The sequence below is a fragment of the Cervus canadensis genome, chromosome 12, assembly GCF_019320065.1.
Source record: "Cervus canadensis isolate Bull #8, Minnesota chromosome 12, ASM1932006v1, whole genome shotgun sequence".
In the NCBI taxonomy this organism is placed as follows: domain Eukaryota; kingdom Metazoa; phylum Chordata; class Mammalia; order Artiodactyla; family Cervidae; genus Cervus; species Cervus canadensis.
Window position 1 is genome coordinate 60,837,375 of NC_057397.1, and position 15,517 is coordinate 60,852,891.

Here is a 15,517-nt window from a genome sequence, read left to right on the forward strand (position 1 = left end):
CTTTTTAATTTGCTGTCTAGGTTGGTCATAGCTTTTCTTCCAAGGAACAAGCATCTTTTAATTTCATGGCTGCAGTCACCATCTGCAGTGATTTTGGAGCCCAAGAAAATAAAGTCTATCACTGTTTCTATTGTTTCCCCATCTATTTGCCATGAAGTGATGGGACCAGATGCCATGATCTTAGTTTTCTGAATGTTGAGTTTTAAGCCAACTTTTTCACTCTCCTCTTTTACTTTCATTAAGAGCCTCTATTTCCTCTCATTTTCTGCCATAAGGGTGGTGGTATCTGCATAGCTGAGGTTATTGATATTTCTCCTGACGATCTTGATTCTAGCTTGTGCTTCAGCCAGTCTGGCATTTTGCATGATGTACTCTGCATATTAAGTTACCCTTTTAGCCTCCACCAAATGTTATCTGCCTTGCTTTGCTTTGTTTGACCTTTGCCAGTGAGAATTTTGTTTGAGCATGTATTACTAAAATACTGCTATGAGGGTAGTAGATTTGTGAGATCCTGAGTTTGTTATTTAAATCAACTGAGACTTTTAGTAAACTAAATCCTTAGTTGTTGTCTTAGCCAGTGCAGAATTTTACTGAGTTCTTTGATAAATCATGTAAGTGATTGTTTATAATTCTACTGTGATACTGCAATTACTTAAAGAAATTACCCTGAAAATCTACTTCTGAAGTAGGTGTTAATATAGTATAATATCTTGCTTATACTTTCACACTATACTTCAATCAGTTTTTTAAAATTGGTCAGTATAAGAAGAAAATAATCAGCCATGTGGAAATAATAGCATTGTGTCATAGTGTCAACTTTCATGTTAGATTTGGGAAACTGAAATGTAATTATGAATAATAAAAACACACATACTATACAACAGGGTACGTGATGATGTGCTTTTGACACAATGGAAACAATTGCTAATAAAATAAGGTGTTTTATTTGGAAGAGACTTTGTTATTGGCAGTGACTTTCCAATTTTGCCAACTATAAAAGCAACTGTGTTGGTGGATGAGATAGTCATGGAAAAAATTGTATACAATATTTATGATTAGAACACATGTGTTGTCAAAGTTGCTTCATGTAAAAGTGAAGCGTGACCCAGATTATTAAAATTCTCATTCTAAGGAATCAATGGGTTATTTTCTTCACTTAGTTCATTACTTTCATTAGGCAATTTATGGAGTTTTTCATTCTGAATTTCATCTTAACCCCAAACACTGATTCTATCTTTATTGATTCTGCCTTTATTTTTGTAAAATAAATATTTTTGATAAATCCATGGGAAATTTACTATGTGTACTATTTTATACTTGTTGATGTTTGTTTTTGTGTCATGCTATATTTCTCATGTGTTCTCTTTTCCAGCCAAGTATAGCAACAAGGCCTTTTAAGAGGATGTTTTTGTATTTCTTCCTTCCAGAGATTGTAACACTGTGTTCTATTTATAGGGAGGGTTCACTGTTGACTAACTGAAACAGATTGAAAGCTCTATATTATAATCTATCGAGAGCAAAATTAGAGAATAATATTTGCATATTTTAAAACATCTTGGCATAAGCTTATTAATATTGTGCTTTTATATTTTTGCAGGAAGATTCTTTGGCTACAGATGATTTCCTTGTGGACTACTTTAATGAATTCCTAAGCCTTCCAGTGAGTGTATTATTATGTTCTGTGGAATATATTATCAAAGCAAAATATTGTACACACTGGGTTATCTTGTGAGACAGATTTATCAGGGATAGTATTTTTTTTTTAAATACTAATTAAAGCATTTAGATTGTTGGAAATGCTCTCAAATGGTGTCAGCTGCAGGAATGAAACAGACAATCGAAAATGGCTCAGCAAGGTAGTCTTTACTTCTCCAGAAGGGTGCCTTACAGACAGAGGTCTGGGAGCAAGCACATCAAGTGGGACGTTTGCTGGGTTTTTAGCCCAAAGATACAGGTTCCCTCCCCTGGCTCCTCATAGGTTGAGGACCACAGAGTTACAGTCTTTCCCGGATGTCGCCTAAGTTTTTATTGGACGATTGGTAACTATTTCCCCCACCCTTTTAGTTTTTTGCACATGTCCAGGATAAAGCCCGCCAAAATATCCTTATGAGGAAAGAGAATCAGAAGGTGAAAAGAACAAAGGTTTAGTAATTAGCCACCATTTTAGGAAATCTTATTCGCAAGCCAGCTATATACCTTTCTGTTCAACTATTCTAAATTTCTTCTTTATTTCTTATAACTTCTCCTTTGATAGAAAAGACCATATCTTTCTTACAAGATAAAGTTGTGTCTTTGTATGAAGTTAATCATTTGGGTTTGAATCATATTTAGGAATTAGTATTATTGAAGAAAGCTGGGTCAGTTATATTACAATAAAAGTAAATAAAAGTAAAAAGGAAAGCTGGCATTTTTCTAACCATCAAAAGCATTCTGTATAGTCTTGTACAGTTGTATTTGGGTATTATTTTAGTCTTTGAACAGAGGCAATGAGAGAATATAAAAACATTTAAGAAACTAAATTTCTTGCCTCTGGGCAATCATTGGTATCATCTTGGACAGATATTAAAGTGGAATTTATGTTTAAGGCAGCTAGCATTTTATATCAATAGTAAATAAGATGTGGGACACTGCTGGTGGTGTATCATAGGTAGATACTAGATAAGAGATTTTTGGTCTTAGCAGTGACAGAGTAAGTACTGAGGGGTTTAGGAAAAGTGAAATGGGGATGCATAAAAACACTGATACTATTGTATAGAAACAGAGTTCATCAGGAATGTCAGATGAAAGAAAGATAAAAAGATTTTTATTATTGTTTTGGAAACTGTTTCATTCAAATACTTACTAGGGAAAATCTGAAATACAAAAAAGTCTCAGGTAATTTTAAAGGGATTGGCCCTAAAATGAGCAATGTCTTAAAGCCTAACTATAGGAAATGTGTTTTGAAGGGAAAGTACTAAATGTGTTTTTTCTTTTTTTGCCTAGATTAGTTTTTGTGCATATGTATGTACTATGCCCACACGTTTATTTGTTTTGTTTCCTTTTTCTCAAAAAGAATTTGTGTTTTCTCCTCCATGGGGTATCCTGGGTCTCTGAAACCATCATGGGGGTCAGGTCAAGACACTACGCCACGCTCTCCCTTTCCGGCAACAGGCTTGAGCCATGTTACAGGACTCTCCGACAGCTTCCTTTGTGGTCTAACTCTTCACCTTTCATCATCCAATTGTGTGTTATAAAATACCCAACAGAGTCACAAAATTATTGTCAGAATTTTATTCTTCTGGATTATGCAGTTTTTCCTCTAGGCTCTGCATTCACCATTCTTCCTCCAAAAAAACAAACAAACAAAAAAAATTTTAGTGAAGTTTTAGAAAGAAAAGTCTTTCTTTTGGGTCTGATTTCAGTTTCTGAAAATGTACATTTCATTGTCTCGAGACTTATGATTATATGGACTTTTACTTGGTCTAGAAAATAAATTCCCCCCACCTAATTTTCTTATTTATTAAAAAAAATCTATCTTAAATTATAGAAGAAATATAACAATAGTATAGGAAAGTAACTTCAAAGGTAGGAAGAGTTCAGCCCAAATCCTGTCATCCAGTTAGAACAGACATAACCTTTTCGTGTATATTTGTTTCAAGTCTTTAGTTGAAATTGACTTAGTGTGGTTTCTTTTGAACTCTGTGCAATAATGTTTTTCATCCCTCAGGCAGTTTGACCCCTTCATGTGTCCCATGCAGCCCACCTGGATGACTTCTCCTTCTTTTCTGTCTCTCCAAATCCTTCTGCTTTTATATTATATTCATTGTCTCTCTGTCTCTCTCCATCTCTCTATCTCGTCCCTTTGCATTTACATTTGGTACTATACAATCTACCTATTAACTCCTCATGCTTCATGCCACAAGATGGGGGAAGGGGAGCTATCACAGGTTTGCAAAAAGCATTTGGGGGCAGGGAGGAGAAGGAATAATGGATTCTCAGACCAAGTTACTGGCAAGATTCTAGAACAGATTAGTAATGTTTGGTTTATGAGCACTTAACTAAGAATTAGAAGCCAGCATGGGCTTACTGAGAATTAGTGAGCCAAACTAATCTCACTCTCTCTGTCTTTTTTTCCACCCCCCTCTCTCTTTTGGATAGTTATGAATTGGTACTTGAGGGAACTGTAAATTTAATGTATTATGATTTCAGTGAATGACAATAATGATAATAAATTGAGCCATCTTAACTTCCTGCTCAAAACTTTGTCTAGTGGCTCCTCGTTACACTAAGAATAAAATACAAAATCCTATATAATCTGGCTTTTGCCATCTGTTGGGCTGTATTTCCTATGCCTCTTTTGCTTGTTAATCCTTTTCCAGCCTAGCTGGAAAACTTGGCCTTTTATGTTTCTCAAATGTGAGTATGCTAACTGTACTTAGGGTCTCTCAGCCTGGAGGGCTCTCCCCCAAGATATTTGTATCACTTTCTCTCTGATTTAAATCACTCTGTCCAGAAAGCCTTCCGTCCCAACCCTGTCTAAACAATACATGCTCCACTTATGCTGCTGTATTTGTCTTCAGAGCCCTATCATCATCTGTGAAATTCATTCTCAGATATTTCGCTAATCATAGCTAGTAGGGGTTGACTCTTAATAGCCCAGCTTGGAAGTTCAAACTCCTTAATATGGACCCTTTGCGATTTGGCCTCAATGTAACCTTTCTAGCTTTATCTCTAGCTTCATACTTAGGTCATCCTGTGCACTCGCCCACCTTGGCCACACGAATTGTTCCTCTGCTCATCTCCTAGTGTAACGGCTGGAAGAGCAGGGAGACAGGACTGTGTGACCTCAGCTTCTTCACTCATTGCCCATGTGATCTCAGGTATATTCCTTAATTCCTAAGTTCCTCAATATCCCTTTATGAAAACAGTAGAACTGTCTTGCAAGGCTGTTAGGAGATGAGGTAATGCATGTTAAGTACCTGGCACAGATTTAGTGCGTCTCTCTTCTTTTCCTTCACTAACCAGCCCGTCTCATCTTCTGTTCCTGTGGCATGAGGGACAGTCACGCTTTAGTTGGATTGCTGGATTATTGTCATTTCAGAGAATAATCTGTCCCACACAAATCTGTCATTGGCTTTGACTTTTAAAAATTATTATTTATCAAAGACTTGGATGAAACATTGCAAGTGAACTGGTGTTTTTCCAGCTTACTCAGCTGGTGAGTGACAGGGTCCACCCAGGTCCACATGGCTCAAAAACTTGTCCTACCGCACTGTGGTGGCTGTAGAAATGGCAGGAGAGGAGCAGACTGACAGTCTGGATGACAGAGTCTGGTCTCATTTTTGTCATGGTAGTCTGGAATATGGGCTAAAATAAGCAAAGCTAATGTGTTTTTAGGGTGCATTAATAGAAATGTAGTTAAGATCAAGAACAATATTAGTCTGGAGCCTAGAAGGCACTCATTAATGTTTGTGTGTTTTTTTTCCGCGTCGGATTGAATTGTCAGACCACATGTGGAATATTGTCTTGTATTCTTGGTGCCATATGTTGGGTTGCTCTGCCAAAGCAGACTCGGGAAGACTTGGTCAATGAATGCTATGGAAACTACGTCAAATGAGTGAGGGGTGAAAGATGAGTGAGTATTGGACCTGGTTTGGGAATGAGTAGACATGTTGTAATGAAGCAGCTCTTTCTAAATATTTGAAGATGTGACTGAGGAAGAAGGGTTAACAGTTTCTGTGAAGCTCAAGGGCAGAGCCAGGGCCAGCACATATGAGGAAATTGATTTTCACTCACCAGAAGAAAGATGTTTAAAGATGGTTTTCTAACCATAGAGTGGACTGGCTAGTGAAGGACTAAACTCTCTGTGATTAAGATATTCAGATATAGGTAAACATTTGGGGAAATATTTTATAGGGGTTATACATATTGGGTGGGAGATTAGACATTTTCAGGTAAAGAAAATTTGATTAATTTCTTCTACTCTGTTTTTTGTTTTGTTTTTTCTTAATCCTAGAAATTACACTGTCAATTTTCTGGGGCCAGGATAGATCCCTTTCTTCTATATCTCCCAAAACTTCTTGAGAATGTTTTTTTTTTTTTAATTTTTACACCTTCCACATAAGATCCTTGAACTAAATAAATCTTCTAATCTTCTTCTGCCTCCCCTCCTCTACCACCTCCACCCTCCAAAAAAAACCCCAAAAACACCCCAAAACAAAAACCCAGCAGTCTAAGCCTGACAGTATAGATACATATAACAACATTCTCGATCTAAAAGAGCTCTTAAGTCATCTAGATTTCTGAGACCTTCTCCACATCTGTGGTGAAATGCCCACGGTCCCATAAGTGGATTGTGGCACAAATGGGCCTTGGAATCAGGCTCTCTTTCTCCTACACCATTTCTTTCCATTACACCATTATACCCTTGGGACACATTGTAAGATCCAGAAATTGATGGCTGGTAGCCTGCCTCCATGTTATTTTTTGATGAGGGGAATCCAGGACAGTTGCTGCTATTATAAATGAGTGTGGCACTTTCCAAATCCTAGCTTTCATAACTTCATTCTGTTTGTTCTGGTGCCAGGTTCACATTCAGATATTGTTTTCATTTAGTGTCTGGGAAGGTTTTTTTTTTTTTTTTTTGCTGTCAACTCTTTATAGACAAGTGTTTTCTTATTAAATTTTCTTCTATGCTATAGTGTGAAAACACTTTTTTCCCCCTTTTGGTTTTGTTTTGTGTGTTTTATTCTTAGTGACTGTTGTGGGATTGAGTAGATGAGCCCACATACAGATTTAGGTTGGTCCTCTGTGGGTGGTTTAGAATGTTTGTGACATTTATGGTTTGCAGAAGCTGAAGGGGTGGCCTGTTCTATACCCTTCTTGCAAGGATAGGTATGTCATGTGTTTGCCAGACCATGCTTAGCTATGTGCCTTTGGAATTTTACCATAACTTCTTTTTTTGGAATGATTCTCCACACTTCTTTAAAATCTGTAAGCTATTATAATTTCTTGCAGCTTTATGAAGGAACTATATGTTAGATGGTTGGGTAAAAGGAGAGAGAGAAAGAGACAATGGATTTGGGAAATGAGTGTGATGAAGGAGAGATGAATAACTTGGGTCTTCCTCTGCCAAAATTTAAATACTCAGAGACTGATTTTTCAAGGTGTTGATGGAGCCCTAGATAGTACTGCTTAGTTCAGCATTTGTTCCAATGGATGTTTTGATAAGCTTTGTAGATCAAACATAAAGCACTCAAATTATATAATGTAACTCATTTTATTAACTAAGGATATTTTCTATGCATTTTATGTGGCACATAATTCGTTCCCTCCCACTGGTGAATATGTCCAGTAAATAGTTTATGGTTAAACATCTAAAATGACAATAAAACTTAGATTAAAAGAAGTTGTTATTGGTAACTGACTTGTTACATTCAAGCAGTCAGATGTTTCTCATTCACTGACTAAGATGCATGTTTTAAATATAGCTTTGGAGCTCAATTAGTAGAGACAGAGTTGGAGCAGAGATGAACATGTATTAAATTAACCTAGTCATTAGTTTTTAATTTAAATACTGTTCAGCTAAATAATTTGGCACCCGGTAAGTTTCAGTGGTGCTTGGCTGGCAGTTTAAGCACATCACTAATTATTCACAGGTTTTTTTTTCCCCCCTCCTCTTTTCAAAGAAATGTGGAACCAGCAATTTATTGTGGTAAAAATATTTTCATGCACTTGCTTTTTCTGTGAAAATATTTTTCGCACATGGATGACTGGTACTACAAAGTTAGCTTTCACCACCTTCAGGTCAATTCGTTTTAGAACATTTGGAAAATGATACTCTTGAAATAAGAAAATTAAGTAAGGAAAAGAGCAGTCCGTAACAGCTTGCAGAGGGTTGAGTTTGAGGCTCAAACTGAAGATTTTTTCCTGTCATATGATTAAAAGCTGAGTTTTCTCTAAATCAGCCTACTCAGCTTTCTGGGGAGAAAGTCATTCATTTCTATCCCCCCCCACTTTGCATGTCTTTTATTGTCACATGCTAAACTAGTTTGAGGAATTTTGTAGATAAGCTTAGAAATGGTAACAACAGAGGACATGATATGTGAGAAAGATTCTTTTTGAGCAGACAACAGGACTTTGGGAGTAAATCCCAGGGTTCTTTCTCCTACGTATAGACCTCAGTGGCCAGCCCCTGCATGTATGTGAGCACACGTGGAAGTCAGCATGAAGCCGCAAACAGCACGTGGGCTTTGAAGTTTGCTTAAGCTGGATTCTGTCTCCCCCTACACCCTGGCCCCTGCCACAGCTAAAACCTCTCCGGTGGCTCCCCATCACTCTAAAGCAGTGGTTCTCACACTTGAGCATGCATCAGAATCATCTGTGAGCTGGTTAAACACAGAATATTGGGACCCACCCCCAGAATTTCTGGTTCTGGGGTGAGAACCCTAGAATCTGCTTTTCTAACAGATTCCTAGGTGATGCTGATACTGCTGGTCCAGGGACACGCTCCAGGAATCACCGATTTGAGAGACTATGTAGAGAGTTATGGCGTAAATAGAAGTTCTTGGTGACCTCGTCCTCTGCCTTTGTCTCCAGGCTTCCGTCCTGTTAGTCTCCCCTTGGGTATTCTGCTTCAGCAGCATCAAACTGCTAGCAGGTCCTCAAAGGTGCCCTGTTGTCTGGCACTCCTCAGCTATTGTTTGTGCAAATACCTTGATACATTCACTGTTTCTCTTGCTGAGTTCCCTCCTCTCACTCGTCTACCTGATGTGAAAGCCTGTTTATTCTTCCAGACTCAGCTTTCTTTATGTGGCGCTGCTGTGCTTAGCCGCTCAGTTATGTCCGGTTTCTCTGCGACCCCGTGGACCGTAGCCCACCAGGCTCTTCTGTCCATGGGGCTTCTCCAGGCAAGAATACTGGAGTGGGTTGCCACGTCCTCCTCCAAGAGATCTTCCCAACCCAGGTCTCCCGCACTTTAGGCAAATTCTGTCTTGTCTGAGCCACCAGGGAAGTAGAGGGTGCAGGAGGTCACGCGGAGCTGTGGGCACTCCCGCCCACTGTCCTTTGGGGCCAACCTCGGGCCTGCTCTGAGGCAGTCTCTGATAACCAGTGCATCAGGCTGCCTCTCCTCAAGGACTCTGGGGGTCTCAGGAGGGTCAATTTCCTTAATTTCCTGAGGATTCTTGACAAATCCTCCTGTGCCATCAGTCCACTTTGTATATACTTCTGTTGTAGTTATTGTGTGTTGAAGTGGACTTACACAGGCGTTGTTGCTCAAAATGAATTATTTGTACTCTGCAGAGTGAGCGAGGGTGATTTAACGAGTGAGGGTGACTTTGTCTGTTGTAGCCGTTTACAAACACACATAGACCAGCCTGTGAACATCCTAGAGAGGGTCTGAGACGGAAGAGGAGACTCTACCGTTCCCTCAGCGACTCTTACCTTCCTACCTCTTAGGATAGCTGTCTTCTCATGCTGAGGGTGATCCTAGTGTCAAACATACATATTTTTGTATAACATGAGCTTTAAACACAAGCCCACTACTTTATCTGGTCCCTCACTGAAGAATTAATGACACATTTTAATGTCAGAGGAAAAATTCACAATGATGAACTTCTTGAAAGTTTTCAGTTCAGTTCAGTTCAGTTGCTCAGTCATGTCCAACTCTCTGCGACCCCAGGGAGTGTCCATCCCTGTCCAGGCCTCCCTGTCCATCACCAACTCCTGGAGCGCGCGCAAACTCATGTCCATTGAGTCGGTGATGCCATCCAACCATCTCATCCTCTGTCGTCCCCTTCTCCTCCCACCTTCAATCTTCCCCAGCATCAGAGTCTTTTCAAATGGTCAGTTCTTCACATCATGTGGCCAAAGTACTGGAGTTTCAGCTTCAACATCAGTCCTTCCAATGAATATTCAGGACTGATTTCCTTCAAGATGGACTGGTTGGATCTCCTTGCAGTCCAAGGGACTCTCAAGAGTCTTCTCCAACACCACAGTTCACAAGCATCAATTCTTCGGCGCTCAGCTTTCTTTATAGTCCAGCTCTCACATTCATACATGACCACTGGAAAAACCATAACCTTGACTAGATGGGCCTTTGTTGGCAAAGTAAAGTCTCTGCTTTTTAATATGCTGTCTAGGTTGGTCATAAGTTTTCTTCCAACGAGTAAGCGTCTTTTAATTTCCTGGCTGCAGTCACCATCTGCAGTGATTTTGGAGCTCCCCAAAATAAAATCTGTCACTGTTTCCACTGTTTCCCATCTATTCACAATGAAGTGAGGGGACCAGATGCCATGATCTTAATTTTCTGAATGTTGAGCTTTAAGCCAACTTTTTCACTCTCCTCTTTCACTTTCACCAAGAGGCTCTCTAGTTCTTCACTTTTTGCCATAAGGGTGGTGTCATCTGCATATCTGAGGTTATTGATATTTCTCCCAGCAATCTTGATTCTAGCTTGTGCTTCATCCAGCCCAGCATTTCTCATGATGTACTCTATGTATAAAGTTAAATTAGCCGGGTGACAATATATAGCCTTGACATACTCCTTTCCCTATTTGGAACCAGTTTGTTAATCTGTGTCTGGTTCTGACTTGAAAGTTAGAACAACACTATACTTTATGATAGTTTTCAAGGATTTCAAGGGCTAGTTTTAATTAAATATGATTTCACATTATGGACTGACTGTAGGAGCCCTCTCTCTTGTCTCACATTTCATTTGAGTTGTGAGCTCTTTGATTTTCAAAATTGGGCTCGTTTCTCAGGTGCAGGTCTTAAAAGTTGGGGTGCCTGATGTGGAGTTTGAACCCTCTGCTCCTCATGGGGCTGCTCTGGGTTTTGAGTTTCAGAGGTGACTGCTTCAGGGGTGAGGTTTATGGTGAGTTTGTGTCCCAACTTCTCCTACCTGTTTGAGGTGGTTTTCATCTTGTTTCCCCAATGTATAGTCACCACTCAGCCAGCTTTTAGGTTTTTGTTTTTTTTTTTTTTTTGCTTTTAGGCTTCTTTACAAGGAAATGTTTCTATATGTAGCTGTGTGTGTCCATTGGAGGAGGCGTGTTCAGGGTCTTCCTAAGATGCCATCTGGCTGTAGGATGAGTCTTCATATAAAATATGTCTGTTTATATACATACACAGGCTTCCCTGGTAGCTCCGCTGGTAAAGAATCTGCCTGCAGTGCAGGAGATTCCGATTTGATCCCTGGGTTGGGAAATTCCCCTGCAGAAGGGACAGGCTACCCACTCCAGTATGCTTGGGCTTCCCTGGTGGCTCAGGTGGTTAAGAATCCACCTGCAATGTGGTAAGCCTGGGTTCTGTCCCTGGGTTGGGAAGATCCCCTGGAGAAGGGCATGGCAACTCACTTCAATATTATTGTCTGGAGAATCCCCGTGGATAGAGGAGCCTGGCAGGCTACAGTCCATGGGGTCGCAAAGAGTTGGACACGACTGAGTGACTAAGTATACAGCACAGCACATATACATACATATATATATTGTTGCTGTTAAGTCGCTTAGTCATGTCTGACTTTCACGACCCCATGGGCGGTAGCCCGCCAGGCTCTTCCATTCATGGGATTTCCCAGGCAAGAATACTGGAGTGAGTTGCCATTTCCATCTCCAGGGGATCTTCCTGACCCAGGGATTGAACCTGCATCTCCTGCATTGCAGGCAGATTCTTTAGCTCTGAGCCACCAGGAAAGTTACTCATATATATATGTGTACATATATATATATACATGTATGTATATATACATACACACACACACGTGTATATGTACACACACATACAAACACACAATAGGTATTTGTACATATACATATACATTTCTAACTCCAATTTTATAACATCCTGATATTTATTAAATTTTAACTAATAGTGTATCTAGCAATCTCCTAGTAAAACTTGGAAGAATTGACGCTCTCCTCAGTACACTTACTACATGAGTATGCATTGAATGTGTCCTAAAATAATGTTCTGAAAAAGGGACCTGATTCTAGATTTGGAGGGCAAAATGAGAAAAGACACAGACAGTTCACCATATACTTGCTATGGAGTGATTTACCCGAAGTCACAGAGCCACTTATTGGCAAGCTGGTATTAAAACTCAAGACTCCTGACTGTAACTGACTGACTTTAAATAAAAGTTGGCAGCATTTAGTAATTACAGAGAAAAGCTCAGAAATGTTGTCTTTCACTCTCTTTTTTTTTTTTGTCACAGTGAATGGAATGGTGTTGAAATAGTCTTAAATGAAGAACACATTGTATTTAATTTTCTCCTTTTGGGAGAGGGAGGCTTAGCTTTCATGGCTCCTGGGGATGAAAGAGACAATAGAAGTGTTATATCTTCTCTGATTCATTCTTCCCTAGTAATCCACCCCCTTCTAAGAGAATAACGTTGCTTCACAGAGACCAGGGTGTATTTCTTTCTAGTTCCAAAGAAGCACAGAGATAAGTTGTTTTTGTTCAGTTGTTCAGTCGTGTCCGACTATGTGACCCCATGGACTGCAGCATGCCAGGCTTCCCTGTCCTTCACCATCTCCTGGAGTTTGCTGAAACTCATGTCCATTGAGTTGATGATGCCATCCAACCATCTTATCCTCTGTTGCCCCTTCTCCTCCTGCCCTCAATCTTTTCTAGAGGTAAGAGGTGTATGCAAAGGAAGTTTCTGCCATAATATATCCTTACACTTATGGCATAAGTACATTTGGAAGGAAGGGTTCAGTGGGTTCCCTTACCTATAGTCAAGAGATTTCCAAGCTCCTAAGAGGAAAGATGTAACTATTAAGAATACAGAACTTTGTGTAAGTATATATGCATACGTGTAAGTATCAAGTCTTCTTGGAGCAGTGAGTTTCTGGTTTTTAAGACATTCCCACAAATTTCTTTTGCAGACCTTTTCAGAGGCAGTTAGATTTAATGTGGTCTATGGAGTTTTTGAAGTAGTTAACAATGCTCCACAACTTCTGGAAAAGCAGTTGAAAAAAATTCTACTAAACCAGCGGCCTCGAAATCCTATCTATGATGTTATAAGGAAAGGAAAGAGTGATGTTAAACCTGTTCAAGTGAATGCCCCTTACGAAGATGAGACCATTAATGTCAACTACAATATCATGGTAAGAAAGTATATTTGAGTTATATCTTATTTGAGTTATATCTTACTGGATAAATGAAGCATTAAATGAGATTATCATCAGATTCCTTGGGCGTCCCTTTCTAAAGTGTAACTGTATTTATTAAATTTTATTGTACTTATATACAAAGTATTTGTCAGTAACTGTATCATCTTATTCATATGAAATGACCAGTTTTGCAGTTTCTTGATATTTGATTATCAGTATGAGAAGGGTCATGTAATTTACTTTGAATATTTAGAAAGTACAAATAATTTTGGGCAGTATAAATATATATATATATATATATGTCCTTTATAGTTTAGATGCATTCTAGAAAGTATGAGTATATAGACATATCTGGGATATATTGCAGGTTGGCTCCAGACCACTACAATTAAGTGAATATTGTGATAAAGCAAGTCACACAATTATTTTGGTTTCCCAGTGCATATAAAAATTATGTTTACACTACACTGTAGCCTATTAAGTATACTATAGCATTGTGTCTTAGAAAACAATGTGCATACCTTAATTAAAAAATACTTTATTGCTGAAAAATACTAACCATCATCTGAGCTTTCAAGAAGTCTTTGTAGTAACATCAAAAATAACTGATCACAGATCACCGTAACAGATGTAATAATAATGAAAAAGTTCGAAAGATTGTAGTTACCCAAATGTGACACAGAGACATGAAGTGAGCAAATACTGGGGGAAAAATGGTGCAGATAGACTTGCTTGCCACTGGGATGCCCCTGGCCTTCAGTTGGTAAAGAACAAAGTATCTGTGAGGCACAATAAAGCAAAGCACAATGAAATGAGTTACGCCTGTGCAGTGAATTTATTTCATGTGAGTTCTGTCAAGCAGTTGGGAATTGAGATTTCTATTTTTTAATTATTATATTAGTTTCAGGTGTACAGCGTAGTGATTTGACATTTTTATGCATTGTGAAATGAGAACCACAGTAAGTTTACTTGCCACCTGTCACTATTACAAAGTTATCACAGTATTATTGACTCTGTTCCCTACACCGTGCATTGCATCCCTGAGACTTGTTTTATAATTAGAGGATTGTACCGCTTAATTCCCTTCACCTATCTTGCCCATTCCCCCGTCCCCTTCCCTCTGGCAACCACTGGTTTGTTCTCTATGATTCTGTTTCTGTAGTGTTATGTTTGTTAGTTTGCTATTTTTTAGATTCCACATATAAGTGAAATCATATCACATTTGTCTTTCTCTGTTTAAATTTCACTTAGCATAATATACCCTTTAGGTCCATCCATGGTTGTTGCAAATGGCAAGATTTCATTCTTATTTGTGGCCTCATCTTCTCTATCCATTCATCTATCAATGGATATTTAGGTTGCTTTCCTGTATTGGTTATTGTAAATAATGATACAGTGAACTTGGGGTACCTATATCTTTTTTAATTTTGAGTTTTTTTTCCTTCAGATAAATACCCAGAGGTGGAATTGCTGGATCATATAGTAGTTCTAGTTGTAATTTTTGAGGAAACTCCATGCTATTTTCCATAGTTGGTTGTACCAATTTACATTACCACCAACAGTGCACAAGAGTTCCCTTTTCTCCGTATCCTCACCAATACTTTGTTGTCTTTTTGAAAATAGCCATTCTGACAGGTGTGAGATGATATCTCATTGTGGTTTTGATTTGCATTTCCCTTACAATTAGTGATCTGAAGCATCTTTTCGTGTGCTTGTTGGCCATCTGTATGTTTTATCTGGAAAAATGTCTGTTAAGTTACTTAACCAATTTTTAAAATTGGATTTTTTTTTTTTTTGCTGTTAAGTTGTATGAGTTCTTCATATATTTTGGATATTAACCCCTTATCAGATGTATCATTTCCAAATGGCTTCTTTCATTCAGAAAGTTGCCTTTTTGTTTTGTTGAGGGTTTATTTCGCTGTATAAGACTTTTTAGTTTGATGTAGTCACGTTTGCTTACCTGTTGCCCTTGTTTGAGGAGTCAGATCCAAAATAAAAATGTTGCTAAGATCAGTTTCAGAGAGCATATTGCCTATGTTTTCTTTTAGGAGTTTTATGGATTCAGGTCTTACATTTAAGTCTTTAATCCATTTGAGTTTATTTTTGTATATGTGGTAAGAAAGTGGTCTAGTTTTTTTTTTTTATTTTTTTTTTAAATTTTTTATTAGTTGGAGGCTAATTACTTCACAACATTTCAGTGGGTTTTGTCATACATTGATATGAATCAGCCATAGATTTACACGTATTCCCCATCCCGATCCCCCCTCCCACCTCCCTCTCCACCCGATTCCTCTGGGTCTTCCCAGTGCACCAGGCCCGAGCACTTGTCTCATGCATCCCACCTGGGCTGGGGATCTGTTTCACCATAGATAGTATACATGCTGTTCTTTTGAAATATCCCACCCTCACATTCTCCCACAAAG

General features: G+C 38.7%; 1 protein-coding gene across 1 annotated transcript in view; it reads left to right on the forward strand.

Moving 5' to 3' along the window:
• Nucleotides 1–15,517, forward strand: part of RGS22 (regulator of G protein signaling 22) — a 165,636-nt gene that overhangs the window by 16,648 nt on the left and 133,471 nt on the right. Inside the window, exons 3-4 of the mRNA XM_043484148.1 lie at nucleotides 1,598–1,660; nucleotides 12,867–13,088. Coding sequence (XP_043340083.1) covers nucleotides 1,598–1,660; nucleotides 12,867–13,088 — 285 coding nt within the window. The remainder of the gene's footprint in view (nucleotides 1–1,597; nucleotides 1,661–12,866; nucleotides 13,089–15,517) is intronic.